The sequence below is a fragment of the Aplidium turbinatum genome, chromosome 11, assembly GCF_918807975.1.
Source record: "Aplidium turbinatum chromosome 11, kaAplTurb1.1, whole genome shotgun sequence".
In the NCBI taxonomy this organism is placed as follows: Eukaryota; Metazoa; Chordata; class Ascidiacea; order Aplousobranchia; family Polyclinidae; genus Aplidium; species Aplidium turbinatum.
This window is the reverse complement of record NC_137482.1, coordinates 16,238,565-16,265,119: the sequence shown is the minus strand read 5'-3', so window position 1 is coordinate 16,265,119 and position 26,555 is coordinate 16,238,565. Positions and strand designations below refer to the sequence as shown.

Genomic DNA, 26,555 nt, shown 5'->3' with positions numbered 1-26,555 from the left:
TTCGATCACCACAGCTCGCGCGAAAAACTAAATTAGTCTCGCGTTTGCCTTCAGATGATCTCACATTTTTTGTAAGTCACGTGATTAATTTTTGACTACGTTGAGAGAGAATTTCGATAATAACCAGGCAGTGCGCGCATCGTAGCCTGGTTAGTGGTTAGTGGAGTGATTACGTCGACAATCAAACTGTTGGGTGTGAAAGAAATTAAGCTGATCAAGAAAATACAAACTCCAGAGTAGGCCTACATCACTTTCTAAAATTTTGAGAAGCAGGAGCAGAACAGAGAGAAAAGAAAGCGGCAGTGCGCACAGGCCTACCACCTTTACAACAACAATATGCGTTTTAACAATTTTCTGAAAAATTTCAGCTTGTTGGCAATTGCAGGTTACCAATCTACATTCGCTTTATTTCACCTCTTAATTGATACAAATCAAGCAAGCTCGGAATATGTTAGCGTACAGTACAACACAGCAGAGTATGTTAAAATGATGAAAGCCTGCAATTGGCGACAAAAAAAAAAACTTTGTAAAACGATTAAGATTAATCTTCCACTTTAGCTGTCAAATATGCACATTGCACAGTGCTTATTTAATTTCTTGTAATAGCAAGCAAACCACAAAATATATATAAAACAGTACATCACTGTAATTCCATTCAAATAGATGCAATACAACCCAGCGGTTCGTTTATCTATACACAAGAAGATTGTAATGCCAAGATGAAAAACCAATTTTGCGCAGCTCACTTCGTCACAGTTGCCGGTGGTGGATTATTTTGTTTAGTCAACTGCTTTAGTTCAAATAGTTCAATGTAAATCAAGAGTAGGTACAAGAAACGGAATAGAAACCAAAATCTCCGCTTTGGTACATATTGAAAGCAATAAAAACATCTTCGTAAGACAACAAAACCAGATGAAGACAGAGCAGAAGCATAGTCGCTAATCCACACACCAAGTACAACACCAGATGATTATGATTATTAGAAGTATCAGAACAGCGATGGTTTGAAGGGGGTAATATGCCTGCAATGAAATTAGCGCTGCAGATAAAAGGTTAAAAAAGGCAACCCCTTCCTCGTGACGTTCGACAAAGTCGGAAGACAAAACGGAAACGCCACGTCACCACATGCTACGATCGTACCACGGCTGGCGTGAAGCGACCAAACCATGGCAGTTGGCAAAAAAAGCGTTTTCATATAATAATGTGAAAACCCATTATGACGTGATAAACTTACAAATCTTACCAAAAATGACCAGTGTAAACAACCATGTGTTGCAATCCCCATGACACCTTTAGCTGCTGTTTTTCCGGATTGCGTTTTGTAAGTTCCAGCAATCGCGTGATAACGAAAATTCACCCCAATCGGGAAAGCAACGATGGTGGATTTACACGGAGCCCAATGTTGAAATAACGTTCCAGATAAAGTAGGCCTACCAAAAAGCAACCTCTTCAAAAGTTTTAGCAGCTAATCATAAATCATAGCCCCAAAAGCGCTAACTAATTCGAGAAGTTGAAACAACAATAAATGAAAACAATACAAGTTTTCACTTCATTCTTGCACCTCTAAGGCAATACAATACCAATTATTACAGAATCATTACTATCTCGATGGTGGTACACTTGTACTAAGCGTAGCATACCGCCCGAATTTCATAACACTCATGCACACCCGTATAAGTAACACAAGAAAGGTAAAATTGTTGTCAAATAACATGACAGTTGCACACAGTAAGGTCAAAATGATTGCGAAAAGACAGACTAAGATAATCCCAGCTAGCAAAATTGATCTGCTCTGCATTGATTGAACGTTTGCAGATGTCGAAACAAGGTGAACAGGGCGAGTTTTGCCAGCTGGGATTGGCCAACAGCATTAATTTTCTAAACATGCATCCATAACAGCTTGAGTTGGGTGCGCATATCTCTTGGAGAATTTACTGATGTGCAACTAGCAATCTCAACGCAACTATAAGCTTTCACAGTGGAAATGACAAACACAATAGACCGCTATCTTTTATATCGAAGTTTAAAGCTCTTCAATGTCTTCGCCATCATTGGTGCAACGCGTGGAGCTGAAAACAAGTCGTAGGTGATTATCGTATTTACTCAGACAACAAATCAATCGTTTTTGTTTTTTTTACATAGATTCAACGTTTGCAGACGTTGAATCTATGTAAAAAAAAAACGATTGATTTGTTGTCTGGGTAGGAACAAGAATTAGTTCAAATCGGTTCAGTCCTTTCACGTCCACGGGAGTAACAGTCAAGGACTTGGTGGAAAGTGTTGGCTGGACAAAGCCAGTGAAGATCTGCGGTTGAAAGAACCCGTCTCCATTGAAGAAATGCAATAAGACAGAGTAGATATTCGTTGGCATCCAACCCTCGCAGTACGGGGAACAAGTTAGACAAGCAAAAGTCGTCATTTTATGTTGATTTAACGTCTGCAGACGTTAAATCAATGTAAAAATGACGGATTTTGCTGTCTTGGAAGATGCGTAAAATCAAATTTGTTGAAAACTGACTTTCTATACCACAAACAGTGAAAAAGCTTTGGTAGAGAGTTTGCTTTGTTGAACCATAGAGAAATAAAACAAAGTAACTTCAGCGGGTTTAACATGATGTATTACATACACAAATATAACATAATTAAAATAAACTCAAACGTTTTCGACACGTACATGTGTCCTCATTAGGAATTAGGCTACATATCTGCAATATAAATAAAATGAAAATTGTTTTAGGAAACGATTCAACAAGATTTGTCAAAAACCTAGCTAAACTTATAAAAAAGAAATTTTCATGTGACATTCATCCTGTATATAAAACGTTTAAAGTGCACCAATATTTTCAACTGAAGTCGCCTACCCCCTTTGCTCTTTCTTCGAATGTTGTGTGTAAATTTAGTTGTTTGCGTGACGCAAACCAGACATACATTGGTATGTCAACCAGACATTTGTTGACAAGGGCCGGGGAGCACTTAAACCCAAACTTAACAACCAAAAGTGCAATTAAAGAGCACATCGCCTCTTGTGAAACGTGCACTGACAATGTCTCGATCGACCATTTTAAAATCATCTCTCGAGGCAGATCTGAATTTCAGACTAAGATCATGGAAGCCTTAAGAATCAAACGTAATAATCCGTCTCTCAACCGCGGCAGTTATTCGCCTGTGGCTTATCGTTCCTCTTGTGTGTGTTCTAATTGTTTGTCAAATGCCTGTAGTTTACACCTCATGTGATCTGTTTCCACCGTATAATTTACTTGTAATCATTCCTGTGTCGTTCCGTTTGTGTTTTTCAGTCTGGAGTGTCGTTAGTATACAGTTACAGTTACAATGCAAAGTCAAATTTACCTTACAATTTTCATTTTATTTATATTGTAGATATGTAGCCTAATTCCTAATGAGGACACATGTACGTGTCGAAAACGTTTGAGTTTATTTTAATTATGTTATATTTGTGTATGTAATACATCATGTTAAACCCGCTGAAGTTACTTTGTTTTATTTCTCTATGGTTAAACAGTGAAAAGATTAACATCCTTAGCTTATATTTACAAGAAACAAAGATAAATTTTATACTTACGTTGTCTGCGCATTGATCTGGACGGGTGCACGTTGTCAACACTAGCAGCGGTAATGGAACCAACAGGAACAGACATGCGCACATCGGTCACTTGATGGCGCAAGGAGTCAGACGAAGAGCCTGATCAAATAAATATATGGCGCGACTGAAATATTTTTTTTCTCATACTTTTTTCATTCGCATCCGTCAAATACAGGATTGCAAATATAGCAGTGTCTGCTTGGTAAATTTAATATCAATATAATACTTAACAATAAACAAACATGCTTGACAAAACAAAAAGTGAGATACATCATATCGTAACAATTCTTTGAGGATTGAATAACACTGATACGATGAAAGTAACTAAGTCCTGTTACCTGGCTACGCAAGCAATCGTTTCTGGAATACTCCATGCGGTTCAATTATGACAAGCTTCGCTATCAATGGTTTGAAACCTACCTTGACTGCTGCTGCTGCTGGAGCTTTTCTGGTAAGGAATCGGCTTCTGTCCGGCAGTGCCGTATTTCAACTGCGCTCGCAGCACGTTCCGAGGAGCCTTGGCCTCCCCTATGCCAACGTAGGCCAACTTTGTCCGTTTTTCTGATAAAAAGAAACAAGAATCCATTGCATATTACTACTTAAAAATTCCTTCGGAAATTGAATGGACAATCATCATTATTGCACATTTTATTACTATAGCTTTACAGGAGGCAGTAAAACATAGTTCGTAGGCGTTTCTTTGCACTTACCGAGGGGTTTCGCTTTGTTGACTTTAGCTTGTATAGAGTGCGTCAGGCGAGTCAGCTTTTGTTCCCTCTCATCGTGGAGTCTCTGTGCAAGATAGTTAATGTTATACAGCCTGGTTTTGTTGAAGTGTTTCCTAAACGATTTGTAGGGATATGAGTAAACAGAACGTGGTGCTCAGCGTTGTGGATTTACAAATTTTAAAACTGTAAAATACAATTCACGTCTCATTTGCAAAAATGGGTAAGTTCTGTTCACTTATATTCGCTTAAACCGCAAGCAACAAAAATTTTCCTCATCTTTTTTTTCTCAAAAATTTCTTTTCCTTAACAAATATTGTTCAAGGTAACTCATCTTTCTTAGTACATATTCACATATGTCGATGATCTTTCCCAGTTAGTAAAATGTTTATTTATTTTAGATCGAGAAAGCGTCTGAAGATGTTGAAACCATGAAAAAAGATGTGTTTTACCAGTTAGGTCAAAGAAACGTCCGCAAAATCCATTCAGGTTACAAGTGCGTTTTTTTAATATATTTTTTACTAAATTTTACTGGTTTCTATGGTTCAATGATAACATTCATTTTTTTATTTTCGCAATTCACCACAAGGTGTTCTGATGCAAGAAACGCATTGACAAACGTGGAGGGCTTGGTAGGAATCGATTGGGTGGCAAAAGTTAAAAATCCTTACGAGGTACATCTCGCGCCACGCCTCCATGTCGTCAGGTTGGTGGGATCGGAAATCAACCATCGCATGTTTCATCCAAAGTTCATCGGTGTCTTCCAGCAAGTACTAAAACGCAAACAACGGCAGATTAGTAACAGTTAACAAAAAGTGAAAGTGATTGACATAAAAACTTCAAGATCAATCAGAAAAATCAAACTGTGTTTTTCTCTGAAGCCTTGATTTAAGTTGATAAGATTTTTCATAGGTAAGCATTGTATAAACCACACAGTAATTTTGAAGAGCATGGTAATTACACTATTGCAGTCTTCCAGCCTGTACAGCTGCTCCACCGTACATCGCTCCAAAACAGGTTTTATGATGTCATACGGAACTCCAATGAAGTCCAACCCTGCAAAACAGCAACGTCCAGTAATAGTCACACACAGTGTTTTTTTTAAGGTGTTTTGGGGGACCGAAACGGTCCCCCAAATTTCTCCAGCGGTTTCCCAAAATTTGGACTTGCAACTACAGTAGAAAAGTAATGGTTGTTTCTCGCTATGTCTCGCTAAAAGGAAATCCTTTACCATATACTCCAAACCCAACTTACCTTGGAGTAAAACTTGACCGACAGTTGACCTACAGACCCCACATCGAGTCACTCCGTGCCAAAGTTACCTCGAGAAATAACCTCTTGAGAAGCCTTGCAGGAACAGGATGGGGAGCCTGAGCATCAACCTTGCGTACAAGTGCACTAGCCTTGGTCTACAGCTCAGCCGAATATGCCACAGCAGTGTGGAACCGTAGCAGACACACAAAAAAGATAGATGTATGCATTAACGACACCTTGCGCATCATCACCGGCTGTCTCCGCCCCACACCTACTGCTTATCTGCCAACTTTGGCTGGCATTGCTCCTGCTCATGTCCGTAGGGAAGAAGCCTCTCACAAACTGGCTTTGCATGCAAGACTCGATCCTCAACACCTTCTCCACAGTCACTCCCAAAGATATGGACCAGTCAGACCCCAACGCCTGTCATCAAGGCGCCCATTCCATCGATATGCTACACAGCTTGTGGATGTGGAAGTACTTCAGCTGCATGGAGACATGGGCCCAGGAATGGAACGAGCTGCCACATATCCCTCCCCAGTTTTCAGTTATACCAGCACTCTCCATCCCTCCTGGAGCAGACCTCTCAAGAAAGGCATGGGTCACATTGAACAGGATCAGATGTGACGTTGGCTGCACTGGAGCTAATCTATTTAGGTGGGGGTTGCATAATACGCCGATATGTGTCTGCGGAGCGGTAGAACAAACAATGCAACACATACTCCACGAATGCCCCATCTTACGGCCCCCAAGTGGAATCATTGGTATTCGAAAACTGGACCCAACTACCGTATCATGGCTGCACGATGAGGCATTGCCAATCTAAGCTACTACAAGTCAAACGAGAGAAGAAGAAGCTATGTCTTAAGCAAATATGGCTATTTTTTGGTATTTAAATGAAACACTTGCGGTTTCTTAATACTACTTAGCGGTCACCCAAACCAAACCTTAAAAAAAACCCTGGTCACACATACTCATGATTTTCTTAGGTTTTCGTGGAACGAATCAAATTGAAAAAGTAATGGTCTATCATCTAAGACAAAGTGATTTTATTCCAGTGTGTGACAATATATGCATTATACGTTTGTAAAGTGATGTAAATGGTTTGGTGATCTTAAGGCTCTACGTCTACAACTAGAGCAGTAAATATTGCATGGGCGCCACAATGATTAATCTGTTTAGATGTTTCAAATGCTTAGTATGTTTTGCATGAAATGTTTCAAATCGTTTCACAACTCACTGTCGATGTTGTTCTTCAAAACAGCCATGCACTGATCGTAGAGCGACAGAACCTCTGAAAAACAAAATAATTCAAACGATCAATAATGAACCCAATACGCTGGGTTTTACGCAACATGTCAACTATTGTTATTTCTCAAAAGTCGGCTGCACAGCCGAGTGGTGAGAGCGCTGGAACGGCAGTCGAAAGGGCGCCGGTTCGACACCGCTCAAGAGCATGCGGCTGTGTCTTTGGCAGGACATTTAAAGGCATGCCTGAAGGTGGACATGAAGATTGGCTTCTTTGCCTTCCCGTCCACTTAATCTAAATCTTCAACCACCAGGTGTAAGCCTGGATACGACGAACAAAAACACTTCTCAAAATACGGTTTTTTTAAATGCAATGTTTGTAGGTAGGAAATACGCGTGATGGTAAAATTAAAACTTAATAAACATGAAGAACTTGTAACCGTTGCATATTTTTGTGCCGTTTACAAATGTACATCAGCCACGGACAGGTAAAACATAAACATAAAATTATGCTGTTTTATCACAATTACTGCCATCATGCTTGCTCACTGTTCAGTGTGGACTAAATTGTGAAAAGCAGCACATACCAGTCAGTGTTGACTTCTTGTGACCTGAATAAACAACCATCTTGTTTGAACTTCGCTGTGTATGCAACTCCGCAGCCATGGCGTCCGTCATCCTGGAAGGTTTGCTCGGTAAGGAACTGCTTTGCGTCAAAGCGTTAGGGAGAGGGCGATAAGTTTGCTGGGAAGACCATGAAATATTAACGAAAATTGCAAGTTTGTTTTCTAAATCTTCGACAACAAATCATACACGAAACTAGCTATGAGTGTTAGCAACACGCTATCGGCGATGAGCAGAAAAAAACAGTGAAGATGACGAGAGAAAAAGCTCTGAACAACATTTGCACACTTTGAAGAAATATCAATAAAGTAAACCGAACAAATTGTATTTTCCTAACCAAACACAAGGAAAGTGCATTGCCTCAAAACTTGCGCATCCACCGACTGATGACTTACTTGTATTTTCGGCAGATGAAGTTCAACTTTAGGTTTAACTGTGGCAGTAGTTTTAGGAACCTGGTTATCCTGAAATAATGAAAAATAGTTAGTTTTGTGGTACTTTACTACAGTAAACCCCACAAAGCGGACGAAAAGCAATGGAAATGCCAAAAAATCAAAATATTAAATCTTAACTTTCTGACCCATCAGAATGACAAAACCTGATTCATAAGGATTATAAAAATAACTACCCTTATTAATGTTATGGGTTCCTCAAGTTTGAGAGTTAGGCGGTGAGGTATGTCTACTACAATGTTTTGGGCGGATTGCGCTTCTCCGCGCACCACGATCGTGCGCGGTGTCGATTTGAAGCTCTCAAATGTCCTTGTTTACGTCATTCATCCACTTTTTCTTCTGACGTCCGCGAACGTCCGGATCAGGAGTTTAGTTAAACGTGATATGCTTGGGCAAAAATAGTAAAGGTGGCACTTACAGCGGATAAAGAAGGGTAGTCCTTCAAAACTTTCTTCTTCTTCATCACCTTTGAAGTATCCATCATCATAAAGTCTTCGAACGAGAAATCTCCGCTAGCTACAAAAAAAACCAAACAATCGTGTATTTTATTACAGCAGATTTCATTCCTAGACCTACCTTAAATTGCGAAAGTCATGAGATTTCTAAAAATCATTGTTTTAACACGGTGGAATTTTGCATGTCTATGACATGCGTAGCAACAATAGTTACCAGTCTACTGATGCATCGGAGGCAACATTTTGACCAGAGACCGGATGTTTCGGCCAAAAAATTGCAACTCCGACCCGAACCGGCCTTATACTTGATATTCGTAATCAATGTTCCCACAGAGCGGTTGTATACCACTCTCACTAAGCGCTGTAAAAGGTGCCTCGTGGCAATGTTTAGGGTCCTTTAAAGGGGTCTATTCAGGAGTAAGCTTTTGGGTAAGTTTCAAATTTGGCAAAGTTTTCTATCCACCCGACATCGACATAGTATTGTTTTAAAATATCGAAGATCATCCTTGATCCCATTTTCAATTGTACGTTCCCAGTAGCGCCCTATGTTGCATATATGCAACAAAGATTTCTGGGTAGCACATAACTTTGTGAGTGTAGAATGAATATTTGTGAAAAAAATGAAACAAAAAATACTTTCAAGTGACCCTTTATAGTTCAATGTTGCAAATTTGCAATATGGTCTACAGCTAAATATTTTGTGGTGGTTGTACTAGGTTAAACCCTTTAAAACAAAAATATGACAATTTTATTTTTTTTCTCGGGCACTACGGGTTGGCCAATGTTACAGCGGACATGTGTAGCCTGTAGCCTATTCTTGTATTACTGCAGCACCACAATGATACAAAAAAGTTTTATTCAAGGTTATTTTAAGTTTAATGAACCTGACTACACACAGCTTGCGCACGGTATCCGGACAACTGCCCCCCGGACAATTGCCCCCGTACGACAATTGCCTCCCGGACAACTGCCCCCGGATAAAGAATACCAAGAGAATAATATAATTTAACCATGACTGGGTGAAGTTTATTCATAGCGCGAAGACGTTTGGTGGCAACATCGTTACTCGTCCACCGAACAAAGGAAAGGCAGGCGGAAGGATTGCAAGGCCAGTATCAGGCAAATGCTGACTTTGCTCTGAAAATTCGTATGCTTCCAGCTCTGGCTTTCATTCGACCAAATGACGTAGTCGGTGCGTTTGAAACACTTCAGGATACTATGCCAACAGAAGCTGACTCGACCATAGATCACTTTGAAGATGTCTTCATCGGAAGAAAGCTACGCATCAACAGACGGTCACCCCGTTTTCCGATCAGCATGTGGAGCATGCATGATCGTGTAGTAGAAGATCTTCCCCGCACAAACAATTCGTTGGAAGGATGGCATATCCACCTTCAAGCTAATATTACTGCATGTCATCCAAACGTTTGGAAGTTTATGGACGCAATAAAGAGCGAGCAGGCTTTAGCAACGGTAACAATTAACCAAATGGTTGCAGGATTTCCTGCACCACCGCCCAAAAAACACTATCAAGACTGTTCAGCTCGCATTGCAACCATTGTAGAAGACTATGAAAATCGCAATGTACTTGACTTTTTAAGAGGAATCGCTCATAATTTACATTTCTAGTGGCGATGTTTATATATCTTTCTGTCGCAAATAAGAATCAAACCACTAGTGCTAATTAAGAAAAAACTTTACTGCACTATTTGATAGAATTGTCCGGGGGCAATTGTCCTAGAACCCTTGCGCACACAGTACCGGCGCCAGGCCGATACCTTACCGGAGCCAGAGTTAAAAAAAGGTAGGCACTTTAACATGCAGATATCCAATCCAGCACGAACCAATCAGAAGCTACGCTGTTCATGACGTCATCAAGGTTGCGTTGAGAAAGAACAAAGGAAAAACGCAAATTCTAGCTAAATTAAGTCATCGCTTTGCCATCGGTTAGCTTGGCGCAGAGGGACAAAGGGTTAGGGCGGTGGTAGGCTAGTCATTTCATTGACGTGGGTTTGATTCTCACCACTGCTATAGCTCTTTTTTCTTCTGTAATTACCGAACAAAGTTCAAAGTAATAATCAAGTCTCTGGCTGAATGCTGGAATGGTCACAATTGGACAGACAACGTAACATCTGGTTGGTTCGTGGTGGATTGGATATCTGCATGTTAAAGTGCCTACCTAAAAAAAAGGCCGGAGTTTGGCCGGAGCCGGACTGCCGGAGGACGTTCCATCACTAGTTATCCCATTTATTCAAATCGAATAAAAATCTGAACCAGGGAAATATTTCACACCTGCTACAATGTTCTGACCTTATAGCAACACAATGTACAATGAATTCAATAAGACGAAGTAAAAACCACTTGTGTAGAAGAGCTTAAGCTCTATAGCTTTATCCCGGTAATCCAACTTTACTGCAAACAACATGCCAGGCATTCTTTCGTCACCTTTTTTGGCCACGGCCTTTTTAGAAGTGGTGTTGCGTTTTTTGGGCCGGGTTTCACCATTCGTTTGCGTGTCTTTGAAGCTTGATTTCGAGGAATTCACTTTGACAACCTTTGAAGATTTCATTTTCTCTAAAAAATAGACAAATAATGCCAACTTGCAGCTTGTGGTTATAGACTGCAGAGTGAGACATTTAGTAAATGCGTAACTAGTTAAAAAATGGGTGTTTTTAAACATTGATTTAACATCAGCAAACATTGAATCAATCCCAAAAACGATTTGAGTGATTCAAAGTTCAAACAAACAGCTTTTAAACAAACAAAGACAAAATTGGTTTGAAAATACAAGACTCAGTGGGTTAAAAATGCGGAATATTAGTGTCAACATACCTTTGTTGATTTTCTTTGTTGGAGATAAGACGTCGGCAGTTTTTACTTTATTAATTTTCTTTGGGGAATAACCGTATTCTGTAGTTTCCCGCTTCCTTTTACCTGAAAATATATTGAGAGCAAAATACTTGAGTAAAACTGTAAGAAGGTAAACTATGGTAATAGGAACATAATCATGAAGCTCTAACGTGCTACCAAAAAAATTCACAAATTAATTGAAAATGTATAGCGCATACCGTTTTGTTAGATTTTTCTAAAGTAGAGAATGAAACCTTACCCGTTGATGTTGTGGCTTCCATTTTTCTGTCAGCTGAAACCGCTGGCAGAGTCTTTATTCTTTCTTTAACGTGATTTGTTTTGGCAGAGTCTTTTTTATTTAATTTACCGGAAGGAACATACTCTTTTTTTACATTGATAGCTCCTGACTTGCGATGATCAGAATTTCTGTTGTTAAAATGTTTTGATTTGGCTGGCACGGCGCTGTCACGACCTCTGTCTGTGTCGTCATAGCTGGTGGAATATACAGTTTGAGATTGAACTGAAGGGACATAAGTTGTAGAATCCGGCGATAGACACTCATCTTCTGAATCGAGTGTTTCGAACTGACGTGAGTTGTCCACGTTGCTTTCGCTTGACGGGTAACCGTCATCACTGCACGAATCGTTGTATGTTTGGGCAGCGGAACGTTTTGACGGCTTTTTACGACTTTTAACAACGTGTCTATCACTTTCTTCAGACGTTGTTGATTTGTTCAATGCACTACTGTCGTACTTCAAGTCGTATGACGAAGGATTGTTGTTGAACACTTTCTTATCCCTTGACTTTTTCTGAAAAACAAGTTTAATCGAAATTGTAACGAATTCATATGTAACCATTCTCGGGTAGTCTTTGAATATATGAAAATTGATCTTTTTTCATGAAAAATATTACAATTTATAAGCAATAATACCTTTTGCATTTTCCAATTTTGGGTTGGGTCATATTCTTCTTGCAATTCAGCCTGTAAAAGTAAAAGCAGTCCATTCATCATGCAGAACTAGAAATAAAGACGAAATAAGGTCTATTGGAAAAAAGTTTTTGTATTACAGTGGTCATAGTATGACCAACCCGTACAACAGCAAATTGCACAATAATAAATGCATGGGCTGTGTAACTTCCATAAACTGTAAGGCCAGATGGTGAATTATTTGACCACTCCAACATCTTAAACTCCTCAAGTCCTCATCATTAAGTTTCTTCCTCGTATTGAGGGTTTCATACAATGCGCCATTGTTCTCGACCATAAGCTGTTCGAGTGTTCGTACTGCAGTTTCAAAACTTAATTTTGTCCAATTAGTGATGTTTGTAGTTCAAATCATTCTTGGTCTGCCTTTGTTTCTTTTACCGTTTATCTTTATTGTTTATCTCAAACTCTTAATGCACTCAAAAATACATTACCGGTAGTTTAGTAGTGCCCATTGAACAACACCGGGTATGTCTTGGGCCTCTTGGCAAAAAGCTTAAATGGCATAAATTCTGCCTGATAAAATGTGTGCTACTGTTAAAGCAGATCGATCTGGTGAGAAGATAATAATTTACACATTTCCAACAAATAACTTTATTAATCCACTTTCAATTAGCTTGTACAATAACAATAGTCAAAATGTACTTTAATGAATCAATATAATCTACTTACCCCATCATCTTGTCTCTTCATTTCCCAATTACCAGCAGGATCATATTGTTCTTCACTTGCAGACTTTGTTTCACAATTAGTCTTTTCATTTGGTTCATTCTGACTTACAAGTAGTGCCTTCCATTTCATCACAAGTTGCTTGGCGAAGTCGCCAATGCCTGGCATCTTCTTCAGTTTGTTAACAGATTTGCCAACTCCGGTTGTCTACAACAGATCACAAGATTACCTACTTTACTTAAATTTCCAAATATCTGACATGTAAAAGCTAGTACTTAAGCTTACAAATAAAATAATCATAATGGCTTTTAATGAAATAAATATAATCATGATTGCTTTTAAACCATAAAATGGGAAACATGGAACAGTTTGCAAGATTCAAGCATATATTTTAGGTATTGGTAGACAAGCTGTCTTGTACAGTGGCCGGCACTTCAATATTATTCGGTAAATTTTTTATAAAGAATATAACAATTCACTTCTTACAAATCAAATACTTTGAAGCATTCAAGCTATGCAATGTAACAGCTTTTGTACCAAACTACTATGCCTAAAAACTTACATGAAGGATGTTGATTGTCATGCCCACTTTGTTTAACTTTTGCAATGCATGAAATATCTGAAACATATTATAGTGAAAGCAAGCATATAAAACAAACAAAATATTTCTATAAAATTAAAAATACAAAATAGAACCTAGAGCAGGGTGGGCTAGATAGTAAATTCAGCTTGCAGTTGTCCATCAACCAGGCCGTTCCACATTGTTTCATGGCCCATAAGGGTTTGAGTTTGAGCTGTCCATGCCTACCAGTTTGGATCACCCAGATCATGAAAACCAAATTAACAATTTTGATTGAAAAACCAGTCTTACACATGGTAAGCAATGGGCACCATAGATTTAGAATGGTCACCACAATGTTACAGGCCTATGCAAAGCGAATCATCAATAACAAATCTTGCTGATGGCTTACAGATATTCTTATTATTATACAGTATTACTGTTTATTCTACTTTTACAGTCTGTCTTGAAACCAATGGGTCTGATCAGTATGGCATGGTCAGTACAGAATGGCCCGTTTCGGAGAAATCTCAATTCAGAGACAGCTTTTCTTGGAGACAACCGATTAGGTGATTTCTTACATCCTGCGTCAGCTTCTGTTTATTTAGAGAATTTATAGGGATCATCTGGGTAAGTAGTTTTAGCCTTTACCTTTCCATATTAATGCAAATGAGCAAGTTATTGTTTCAGTGAGGTAGATGTAAATTAGCTGGCAATATCTTGCGTGTATAGGCGATATCTAGCAACTTCAATTGAGACAATTTCACTGAGACTTCATTTGATTAACCACTATTGTTAATCACAAATTGTCATTTGACAAGTGTTTTATTCTTTTCACTGAGACTTTATTTGATTAACCTCTATTAGAAGGTAATTCCTTTGAATCAACAGATGCTGCTGTGAGATTTTAGAAATCTCTGAAAAAGGCTTTCTCCAAAAAAAGCTGTTTCCAACTTGGGATTTCTCCAAATCATATTCTCCGAATAGTAGCAGACCGTGATCAGTAGCCTACTGCAGGCCTCGAAATTCACGGCGGACACGGCGGTCATGTCCGCCGTCACAGCATGTGATGTCCGCGGGAAGTACCATCTAGATCGGTCATATTTGTCCGCCGAGAATTAACACAGGAACCAGCGATACTAATCGTCATTGTATAGCACGAACAACTGTTGCGAGAGTATAATTTCCTGCGCATCTAAAAAATGTGAATACTGTATCCCTTAGCTTCCATTCAAGCAGGAAAACTTTCGATTTTTACGTTGCTTCAACGATTGACGACATCGAATCAGCGTAACAAAGGTGAATTCTTTGCTAAGAATCGATGGGAGTACTTCTACATTAATCACGCGCAACTTAGTTCAAGTCTTACGTCACAATGTCTGGCTTTGATCGAGTAATATTGATAAGGCAAGGTTGGTTACAAAATTAGATTCTACGAGTAGGCTACTACAGCAAAATTTGTTAAGTTTTGGTATTACCGTGAGAAAGAAAAGGCCAGAGAAAATTCACTTTCGTTAAATGATACGCAAAAATAAACCTAAAGAAAAAAGCCTAGTGAAACTTTGCACATTGGAAAATAGTAGCGTTGGTGTAGAAGTTTTCCGACTCGTGCCCAGAGCATTGTGACGCAAGAAGCCACACAACCTCGTTCGGTGGAAGTTAATCAGTTATGCAGCGTATTAAGCAGCTACGCAGCGCTTTGACTCTTCAAGCGCACGTCGTTGATCTGATGAAAGCATTTCAGATTGACTTCTTTTAAACCGTAGCTATAGTTATCAAATGGCGAAGAACTATCAAGATAAAGTGATTATACTGATTAAGCATGACGTTTGACGCTAAAACTGGCGTGTCCGCCGTGAAACTTCATTTGTCCGCCGAGATAGCTGCTCAGACCGGACACGTTTGTCCGCCGTCAACAAAAACGAATTTCGAGGCCTGCTACTGATTAAAACAACCAAGCAAAAGATCAACTTATCATGCTTAAATAGCAAAGCAAACGATACAAAGCTCTGTTTATTGCATTAAACCAGCCAGAAAACATATGTACAGCTAGGGGCTTAGAGAGACAACAAAAAATCTGTGTCTCAAAGCTAGGCAAATTAAACCTTAGAAAACAACATCATTAAATTAAGTCAATTACTTTTTCATTAGAAGACGGACATAATTATTTTTTGCAAGAAGACCATGTGAAAGCCAAATAACACAAATTTGTACCAATACTAAGTACGATCGTTTGGTCGACAGGGGCTACTAATACTATTACTCTATCATAATGTAATACTGCTAATTTGCATTCATCGAATGCAGATGGAATATCTTACCTTTTTAATATCATTTTCTGGAGAGAGATACTCTTTGTACTTGTTTACTGCAGCTATGGCATGATCATAGTCCATGACGTTTTGTCAAGCACAATGAACAAAACTAGTGAATCAATTTACAAGGTTCACTGCCAGATTAACGGAACCAGGCTATATTCTATTACAGTGATCTGCTTAAGTATTCATACCAGACAAAGATGCAAAATTTTTCTAAAAATGTAGGTTCAAAGTTTATTGAGATTTTTTTGGCAGTGGCTATAATCTGTTAGTCACTTGAGTATAAAGTTGCTTTAAATTCTTTTTTCAACTTTTTAACAATGAAAAGGTCTGCTTTCAACTTCCTCGTGACTCTTCATTTTCTGTGTCATCAGTAGTGTCTGTGTGCATTCCATAAGACCTCTATTCGAAGCAGGGTTGAAAAAAGCCATGGTTTTTTAATAAAACCCAGCCTGTACACAGTTTTATGCGCAAAAACAAGCTTTTGGTAAAAAAATGTTTTTTGGGGCAAAAATAGGTTTTTTCACGTACATATATAAATAACTAAACACAAAATAATTTACAGATTTGTTTATTAGTTTAAGAATAAGTTGACTCATGTTACTAGGCAATGAGTTGCTGGTTGTTAAGCCTGGTAAATGTAACAAGAATGTGATCAGTTTTTATTTTTTATTCTAGCAACAAAACTAAATACTAAATAGGGTAACAATTCTGATAAACACCCAAACTTTGCATTATTTATTAGATAAGTTGTCAAAATATAACTTTTGAAAGTTTTGAGAAAAAGCTTTGCTCCATCACAGGTGTTCCTGCAAGTTTTTGCATTTAACAGCTTTGAAGTTTTCTCAAATTGGAAGAAAGTTCCTCATCTGGTAACACCAGTGTATATCTATCCATGTCCTTTCAAAAAAACACAGTTTTTAAAAAAAAAACAGCCAACCAGGGTAGTTACCCAGGCAGCTACGTACCCACTACAAGTCTACAACCTTGATTCGAAATGCTTTTTTGACAAACTTTATTGAAATTTGAAGCGACTCATTCTATGATAGTGTGTTTTGCTGCTTCCAGCTGTTTTTTGCAAAACATTCCAATTGTATTTGCTGTGAGCACCACTCACAATCATTATTTTCATCAAAATTATCAAAAAAACGCTATCGAAAAAAAACTTGAACACATTAGGCCTACTCACAACTAACAAAGTATAAAAGAACAACCTTCATTTAGATTGTTTCATAACCATAAGCCAGTCATGCCACTGCTGGCAGATGGCCTCCACATATGTTTCCACACCATCCTGTCTTTGGCTGTTCTCAACCAGGTGATACCAATCTTTTCTTCAATGTCATCCCGCTATCTTCTTTTCGGGTCTGCTACTATTCGGCGAGTCCGATTCGGCGAGTGCCCTATTCGGCGAGAGCCCTTTTCAGCAATTTTTTGAATTTTTTTTTTAAATTATTGGTTACCGTAGCCTAATTATCATTGCCGCTTTTACATTGTTTTAATGTCGCTAAACGTTGAAATAAGACCCTAACCCCTAACTCCAACCCCAAACCCCTAACTGCTAACCCTTACCTCTAACCCCAACCCCTAAAACGACAATGATAATTAGGCTACGATACCTGATAATTAAAAAAAAATCAAAAAATCGCCGAATAGGGCACTCACCGAATCGGACTAGCCGAATTGGACTAGCCGAATTGGACTTGCCGAAACGGGCCATTTCGCTTCTTTTCGGTCTCCATCTAGTTCTTTTTGCATCTTGGTGTCCATTCTGTGGTTATTTTGGCTAATCAGTTGTCTGTTATTCTTGCTGCATGCCCCACTTATTATCACTTCAGATTTGTTGCTGTTTCAATGACATTTTTATTATGTGTTTTGTTTCTGATAACTTCATTCGATCACTAAGAACGAAATAATAATGATTTTAGTTGATTTTCATTGTGTCAACAAAATGTGCAATTAAAAACGTACCGTACAGCAAAATACAGCGAGATACAGTTAAAAAACACTATCAAATGAGCTACTTAGAATTTAGATCAGGTTTGGTCGCTTGTAGGTTATAAGCCGCCCAGGCGCCCATGCCTGGGCGGCTTATAACTTGGTATTCGAAAAGCTCAAGGACTTGCTCCTGTCCGAAAAAAAGGCGTCCACAATTGCTGGATAATACCAGCAATTACCTTGATCGCAACTCGACACCAGAAAACGAGATTCCCAAATTTAAATTAAAAAGTAGCGGGTAGCGGAAGTGCAACTGAAAAAAAGTAGCATCTCTCCCGCTACTTTGGAAAAAAATAGGGTCGCTCTGCAGCCGCTACTCTTCTAAAAACTACCGGTAGTGCCGCTACCGCTAATTTTACCAAAAAAGTAGCGCGCTACTGCCCATCTCTAAAAATACCTAAGTGGCAATAACTCCAGACCAGAGGCTATGGCTACAACCTTTGAATTACGAATGAGCAATTGCCGTGGAAAATGCCACAATAATTGAACAAAATATGCATTTTGTCTTTGTGCCCACACAAGTTTATAACTTGTGTTGATTACAGATACCGGGGATGACAAGAACCTAGTCAACATATCTTTTTACACTGATTTAACGCCACACCACAGCTATTGCTGCTATTATTATCAAGCCAACCTTACATCCCTGTTTTATGTGGATGCAACCTAGTTCGTACCCTGAACAGTTCGGACCCTCAGTTTGTACCCTAAAAAGATCGAAAGAAAAAATTAAAAAAAGCGGAAGTCGCTGATCGCAGTTTCCGCAAACATTTTAAAATTTTCCCCCTGAAATGATCGAGAGAAAGATAGCACAAAGCCGAAGATCGCAGTTTCCGCTAACCTTAACCATAGGCTAATCTATGCTCTAACCCTAACCCTCGCTGATCGCACTTTCCGCAAACATTTTCCGTAGACTCCGCTAACCGCAGTTTCCGCTAACCTTAACCCTAACTCTAACCATAGATTAATCTATGCTCTAACCCTAACCCTCGCTGATCGCAGTTTCCCAAAACATTTTTCCGCAGTTTCCGCTAACCTTTACCCTAACCCTAACTATAGAGCAATCTATGCTCTAACCCTAACCCTCGCTTATCGCAGTTTCCGCAAACATTTTTCCGCAGTTTCCGCTAACCTTTACCCTAACTATAGAGCAATCTATGCTCTACCCCTAACCCTCGCTGATCGCAGTTTCCGCAAACATTTTTCAGCAGTTTTGCTAACCGCAGTTTCGGCTAACCCTAACTCTAATCATCGAGGAATCTATGCTCTGCTCTAACCCTCGCTGATCGCAGTTTCCGCAAATATTTTTCCGCAGTTCCGCGGTTTCCGCTAACCCTAACCCTCGAGTTTGTTTGCGGAAACTCCGATCAGCGACTTCGGCTTTGTGCTATTAAACTGCGATCAGCGACTTCGGCTTTTTTTAATTTTTTCTCTCGATCTTTTCAGGGTACGAACTGAGGGTCCGAACTGTTCAGGGTACGAACTAGGTTGCACCCTTTTATGTAGCATTGTAGCTACTAAGATTTGAAATTGACTATAATTATCATGGAAAGTTCTCTAATAAGAACGATTATACACGCAAAAGTACAAAAATTGATCACTTGAAATGTCAGCTCTTTTTGCTTTCTGAGCAGCAATAAGGTGCTCCTATCAGTGCTTCCACTTTTGACAATTGATAAATCCTTTTCAGTTTCCTTTTTTGTCCTGAAAAATTCCTTTTTTTTCAGTCGGAAGTCCTTGAAGATTTTCTTCATGGACGAGGTTATTTTTGACGTTATTTAAGTTAAAATAGGTGCCAATACAACATTAAAGTTATTTTAATCTCATCTAAGTTATGTTTTAACCTGAAAGTTAACAGAAAATCAGTGAATTGAAAAAGTGGTATGGTATTTAAATCGCCACAAGAAACAACACCTTGCAGGCAGTAGCATGGTTGATTTAGTTGACAAACCCAATCTATTAGAACAGTAGGCTACACAAAAGCAGCACATATTTTACAATAATATGGTTTACGTACGGTACGGTACTTCCTTTGTTCACTGTCCAGCCAAAAAACTGCTCGTCAGTTAGTCGGTTCTGGGACATTCACCACCTGGAGTCCAGTCCTGGACAGCATTTACCAATTACCACTCTCATCTTTCCTGCCCGGACTCCTAACCTACAGTATCCTTAACACCGAAAATATATAGGTGGTAAATGTCCGGTAACGAATTATCCATCAACTTCAGTAACATCTGCATAATCACTTGAGACTGGATACTAGGCCTATTCATGATACTGACTCAGTCTGACTGTGTACACTATATGGTTCATGTTGTATTGTTGTAAACACAGCCTAGCTTGCTCTATTATTATGACCATAATAGGTTAGTAGGCTATAACTAACTTTTCTAAACTGGAAGGATACCACTAGCCTAAGCTTATCGTACCCAACTGCATGTCGAAGCTCAGTGAACTTTGTCATTGCCATTCAAGTTCAACTGTAAATCAATGGATCACCTGATTTCAACTAAAAGAATTAAGAACTAACTCACCTACTCACGTCCAATTCTCAAAAAGGCGAGAATAGAAATCAAGTGACGGAGCACGGAAAGGCGAGAATGGGAAAGAGAGGAGCGGAAATTCCGGATTGTGAGTGGCGACGGAAACCAGCTGATCATCCTTATTCCAGTCGTTTTTAGAACTTTTGAAAGGAAATATTAATAAAATTTTCTTTAAAATTGCTAAAAATAACAATTCCCTTTTTAAGACAAAATTTCCTTGTGAAATTTTTAAAAATCCTTCCAATCTTCATTTCCTTTTTTTATCCCTCGAAGCGTTAAAAAGTCCCTATTTCGGGATAAAATCCTTCAAAGTGGATGGGAAAAGACTAGAACATCACACGCCCTGGGCGAAAGAGAAAATTAAATTGAGTCCCGTCTTTGTCATGAGTTACCAAGGGGGGTGGGGGAGGACTTATATACCAGTCCCAGGTATAACCTGTCTCCCCCCACCTCCCATGGTAACTCATGACAAAGACAGGACTCAATTCCATTTTCTCTTTCGCCCTGGGCGTGTGATGTTCTAGTTGTTACCAAGTGGATGCACTGGCTCCTGTAGAATCCGCCTCTCTGGTCAATATGACGTAACCGAACGGACGCAACTATTAATGCAAACAGTGAATAAAAGAAAGGTGAAGCGGAATGGAGGTGATAAAGCGGGATGGATACGGATTTTTTGACAATTTTCCTATGTTATTACAATAAAACATTAAACCAACGTCGAGTTATACATCAATTACCCAATTAAAGTTTAACATTAAAAATGTTTGCCACTAAACGTGTTGTAGCTTTCTCATTTTCATTCAAATTTTAACAGTTTTACCATTGTTGCAAACCACGATCGTACATCTTATCTACCAGAATAAATTAGCTCTAAGTAACTTACCAAATAAGCATTACCGTCAGGGCCGGATTTAGCTGATGGGGGGCCCGGGGCACTTTTAGATCGGGGGGGCCCCACGCAAAAAAATTTTTCACGCCTACGGCGCGAAAAACCACCTCTACGTCTTCAGTAGCATCAGTCCAGTACTGCACAGCATTTTGCAGAAACTTTAAAGGCCAAAAGGAAAAAATAACACAAAATCACATTTTTTTTCACATAGGGGGCCCTTCAAAAGTCGGGGGGCCCGGGGCAACTGCCCCCTCTGCCCCCCCCTAAATCCGGGCCTGATTACCGTAAAGGGGTAGACTTAGCCTACGGTACTCTTTCAATTTGCAAAGGTTTAGGCCTAATCATGTGATTGTAAAAATTAAATTGCTGAGAATCGGTAGGTCTACAGGTTGGTAAAGTTTAAGCTAAGGTGTCGAAATCGACACCTCATACAAATTTAATTGTATAGAAAGATTTGTAAAGTATAAAAGATTTCCTGTGTGAAAAAAACGAATTCAATGGTTTTCACACTTACATATAGCGTTTCTCATGGTAATTATCCAACGCTCGGCTTGATGTGTCTCATCGCTCGGCTTGATTTTAATTCATCGCACTGAGTTTACAGATAGGCTACCTTCCACAAATCTATCAGCGATATGCAACAGATGAGTTTATTCATATTCGAGAGCCAGTGAAAGGACTTGTTGCTGATTGCATCAACAATTACACTCCGGATTGGAGCCTGCCAATCGATGAACAGCTATTTCCAATGAAAAACAAATGTCCTTTTATGTTCATGCCAAATGTTCATGCCAAACAAACCAGACAAGTTTGACATGAAATTCTGGGTGTTAGCCGAGGTTCATTTCCAAATACGTATGCAATACCGTACCGTACTTATTGTAGGCTACCTTGGAGCTATTGAAAGAGAGCAACGAAGTGGAAGGCTTCTCACCGAGGATGTAGTGATGAGGATCACCACCAATTAACACAGACAAGGCGGGTACAACGTCACCACAGTTAACTTCTTTAGGCTACTAGGGTGAATCTTGCTGGTTTGCTATAGGAAAGAAATATAACCATTGTTGGAACCGTTCGAGCTAACAGTAAAGGACTGACAAAGGAGATGATCAAGGGTGGAGAAGAAAAATTTTCGCAGTAAATTCTTCTACAATTCAACGAACAGCTGCATGCTTGTAAACTATCAGTGCAAAAAAATGCAAATTTCCTTTCCACTATGCATGACAGCCCCAGTATCGATGTAACAGAGAAAAAGAAACCCTCTGTGATCCCATTTTATAGCGAGAACAAAGTAGCAGTTGATGTGTTTGACCAAATGGCAAGAAAATACACCACACATGCAGCAAGCAAAAGATGGCCTCTTGCAGTTTGGACAAATATGCTAGATATTGCAGCTTTAAACTCTTGATTTATTTTTAGAAAACATTCGGCAGCAACATCAGCCGACATGATTTTATCCTCCAGCTCACTAGGCCTAAAAGCTTGAGAACTGCTCATGTGCTGAAACGAAAGCCGGCACTGCAGAGAGAAGAAGAGCATGGACGACTATTTAGAAAATACAGAAAATGTGCTGGACATTATTGCAAAAACAATACAGTTACCATTTGCAGCCACTGTCGAAAACCAACTTGTGGAAAGTGTGATAATGGTGATTGGAAAGTCACAGAGTGCAAAGGCTGCACTGCGTAAAGTGTTTGTTGGTTTGTTTGATTTTTTTCTCCTGAATAAGAAAACTTTGTGTTATTTTTATGATAATTATGTCTTCGCTCTGTTGAATTTTCAGATCATCGTAGGCTACACGACAGAGTCAAGATACAGACACAGTCAAACTTCGAAGTTCGAACTGATAAAAATCTGGTAGCCTACGTCATAATTTTTGTCTAAAACCTGTTGTAAATTTACGTTTATTGTATGTATATTATATATTTGTATGTTATGGTTTCTCTGCTCGGCGCGCTTTACCTTGCTTGTTTTCTCTGTTCGCGCCTCTCGGCTCACTTTACCTTGATTGTTTTCTCTGTTTGCGCCTCTCGGCTCACTCAATCTCAGCAGGCCCGTTTTTATAAGAGCCTTTCTTGCAATGTTCAGTTAAAGGGATTTTCTGTTGCTTTATGTTCTAATTCTGTGAGACTGACTTATTTTGTTCTTTTATATTTATGGCTTGTATTTTGCAGATGTCCTTCGTTTCTTAGTTCATTAAATCCTAATAAATGGTCGTTTCATCATCAGCCGACATGATTTTATGCTCCAGCTTATTGAAAGCTTGAGAACTGCTCATGTGCTGAAACGAAAGCCGACACTGCAGAGAGAAGAAGAGCAGGGAAGAGGGACGACTATCTAGAAAATGCAGAAAATGTGCTGGACATTATTGCAAAAACAATACAGTTACCATTTGCCGCCACTGTCGTAAACCAACTTGTGGAAAGTGTGATAATGGTGACTGAAAAGTCACAGAGTGCAAAGGCTGCACTGCGTAAAGTGCTTGTTGGTTTGTTTGATTTTTTTCTCCTGAATAAGAAAACTTTGTGCTATTTTTATGATAATTATGCCTTCGCTCTGTTCAATTTTCAGATCATCGTACATTGCAGAGTCAAGATACAGATACAGTCAAACTTCGAACTGATAAAAATCTGGTAGCCTACGTCATAACTTTCGTCTAAAACCAAAAAATGAACAGCGCAAACAGGTGACAAAGTAATAAGTGCTTCAGATAATTTATCACTGTAAAATAAAACGAACTCTTACTGTTAATTTTGCGGAAAAATAAAGTTTTTGTGAAAAGTGTCGATTTCGACACCAGCGGCCGTTGGAGGTATATAGACCCATTTTTTTTCGGCCGTTCTAGTGTTAAAGCAGATTAAGAGGAGGAGCTACAAAGTTTTTTTGTGACTTACAAAAAAAAAACACAAAAACTTTTTATTTTCAAAAAAGTGAAATGTGCCGATGATGGCCTTCGCAATAAAAATAAAAAGCTAACGGTGAGTTCTTAAATGGCTAATGAGTCCAATCCTGGCTTTAAAAGTTTGGTTACATTTGGTACATGATCCTTTGGGAGAGTTGGTTGCGGGTGTGATTGTCGTTCTTTTCTTTGCATTCTTTTCTTCTCAAACGTGGCAACACCTTCATGTGTGGCAGATCTCCAAAGCAGCCTATCCTCTGCGGTTTCCTCCCAGTTTGTGTAATTAATGTTACACATTTTAAGATTACTCTTCAGTGAGTCTTTATACCGCTTCTTTTGTCCACCTACACTGTCCTTTTGTCCACTTTTGTGAAAATACTATAGGACTGGGGTGTCCAAAATTGTTCCTAAGCAGGCCAAATTTGATAATACTACGGAAGTGCCCACGGCCAACAGCCTCTGACAATCTTGTTTTACGCCAAGAAAGATGCATATATAGCAATATTGTATTATCTTAATGTCATTCTCATACGACATAGTAATATATATATAGGCTACAGGTTTAAGTGGGCTATTTCGTTGGAAACATATGCAGCCGAACTATCATGATATGTATAGGCTAGCCTAGTCTGTTTTTCCATCAAAAATGAACACATCCAGAAATTTTGTAAAACACAAGTTCTATGCTAATGTGAAGGATGATACTGACCTCTTGATTTCTATACCAGGTCAAGTGGTAAAATATCACGTAGGTGGGAGTCGCTTAGCTTTGACCTCAAGCGGTTCTTGTTTAAGTTCATAATCGAGAACGTCTGCTCACACAAATATGTCGAACCGAACAAGCTCAACATCTTTTTTTGCAAACTTTTGCATTTCTGGAAATTTGCTGTTATTCAGTTGCTGATAAAAAAGCAAGAAAAAAAGAATATTGCTATCAGCTTTGGCGTCGTTTCAAACAAAACATCCCGGTCTTTACCAAATTTGGTTGTTTGCGTTTTCATCCAGTGTTTTGTTCTGCTTGGCGGAGAAAGGGATGTTGGCTGTCGACATCTTTTTCTAATATCACACTTTCGTTAGCAAAAAATATGTTCAAAATTTCATGTTGACTTCAAAAGCAATGTCTTGCTAGCTGTAAAATATTTCGTTTCGTTTTGAAATTACGAAATATTTCATTTCGACTATTGTTTATCTTGATTTCGTTTCGAAGCAAAAATCTTTAAGAAGAATTTCGTTTCGACTTGAAAAAGTTCGTTTCAAATAACCCTAGAAAACAAAACCAATCAAGTCAACGCTTGTTCACTTTTACTGAATTATAACTATAAGGATGCTTCATTAATCGCACACTAAAGACAGACCCTAAGACGAAGAAAAAGCAAAATAAATTAGAAATTTATAAACATGACAATCCTTTGTTGCATTGCCTAAGCTATAAGGCTATAAGCTATTGTGCTGAAATCGAAACGCATGCAATAATGACATGGATTGTTGCAAATTGTTACTGTGTATAGAAATCCCTGGTGTTTATGAAAGTGCACCAATAAAGCTTGTCGCCTACAATATGTTGACCACATACAAAATAGAAGGTTGTGCATCTTTTAAATCAGAGCTAGGTATTTTGACCAACATTTTTGAATTCAGCATCCAAAAATCCATAAGAATCGAATGTTTTCATCTCGGAAGCAAACAAGTTTTGAAAAATTGTTGACCATTGCAATATTATTGGTTCTCATCCATACGCCTACGGCGGCCCTATACATATAAGCCAAAGATGCATTAACCTTTCTTACTTCTTCATTTAGGCTACTTTTTGTTTCAAAATTCAGTAGGCTACAATATAAAACTGCTCGTTTTTCGAAGTTAAACAAAACTGAGACACGCAAACAAACACAATTTCAATTTTTTTTTCGTTTCAAACAGCCACAATTAAGAACAATGTGATTGCGTGAGCAAGTGAGAATTCATTTGGTAAAAACTGAGAAAATTAGCATGTTTTGTTTCGATTTCAGGGGTCACGTGACCAAGTGCCTCCAATATGTGGTAGGTTAATTCGTTCTTGGGATGCAATCTTTGAAATAAAAAACGATTTTGTGTGTAATTGCCTATGCAGAAAAAGAAGGATAGGCTACAAGAACAGTCTACATTTTTTACCTATTTAGATACAATCAAAACCTGAAGACGAAAAACATTGCCAGTAAAAATCTGTAGACAGGGCTGTTGAGAGGATAATTTGGTCCTGGTACTAATGGGATCATCAGACCTTAAATCAAAACACTTGTAAAAATATTCAATACCGTACTGTATAATCAAATCAAATATAGTTATTACTATCTGAAGCCTTTACAGACTGTTTCACCTAACGGATCTTCAGAAGGTCTGAAAAACATGCAAAAGTAAGTTAATGAATCGATAATTCCTGAAAAGATATTAAATATTATAACTGTAATTTAATCTGCACAAAAATCCTTTCAATCTGTAATTCCTGAAAA

At 38.7% G+C, this 26,555-nt stretch overlaps 1 protein-coding gene across 1 annotated transcript; it reads right to left on the bottom strand.

The window, feature by feature from the left end:
* LOC145779477 (elongin-A-like) lies at nt 1-15,948 on the bottom strand. Its single transcript, XM_082591078.1, has 17 exons — nt 15,744-15,948; nt 13,426-13,482; nt 12,867-13,070; nt 12,141-12,191; nt 11,469-12,018; nt 11,192-11,293; nt 10,805-10,933; nt 8,323-8,420; nt 7,848-7,916; nt 7,416-7,572; nt 6,821-6,874; nt 5,288-5,382; nt 4,998-5,099; nt 4,312-4,393; nt 4,022-4,162; nt 3,581-3,700; nt 1-2,069 (listed from the first exon to the last, which is right to left on the bottom strand). Exons 1-17 carry the CDS (start codon nt 15,816-15,818, stop codon nt 2,005-2,007), a joined length of 2,151 nt encoding a protein of 716 aa, XP_082447204.1. The 5' UTR covers nt 15,819-15,948; the 3' UTR covers nt 1-2,004.
* Nucleotides 15,949-26,555: the final 10,607 nt, after the last annotated feature.

Coding starts and splice junctions, on each gene's coding strand:
- LOC145779477 (XM_082591078.1), bottom strand. CDS start 15,818: ATGGACTATGATCATGCCATAGCTGCAGTAAACAAGTACAAAGAGTAT. Junction 13,483..15,743: donor CAGAAAATGATATTAAAAAG/GTAAGATATTCC, acceptor AATATGTTTCAG/ATATTTCATGCATTGCAAAA. Junction 13,071..13,425: donor TGACAATCAACATCCTTCAT/GTAAGTTTTTAG, acceptor GATCTGTTGTAG/ACAACCGGAGTTGGCAAATC.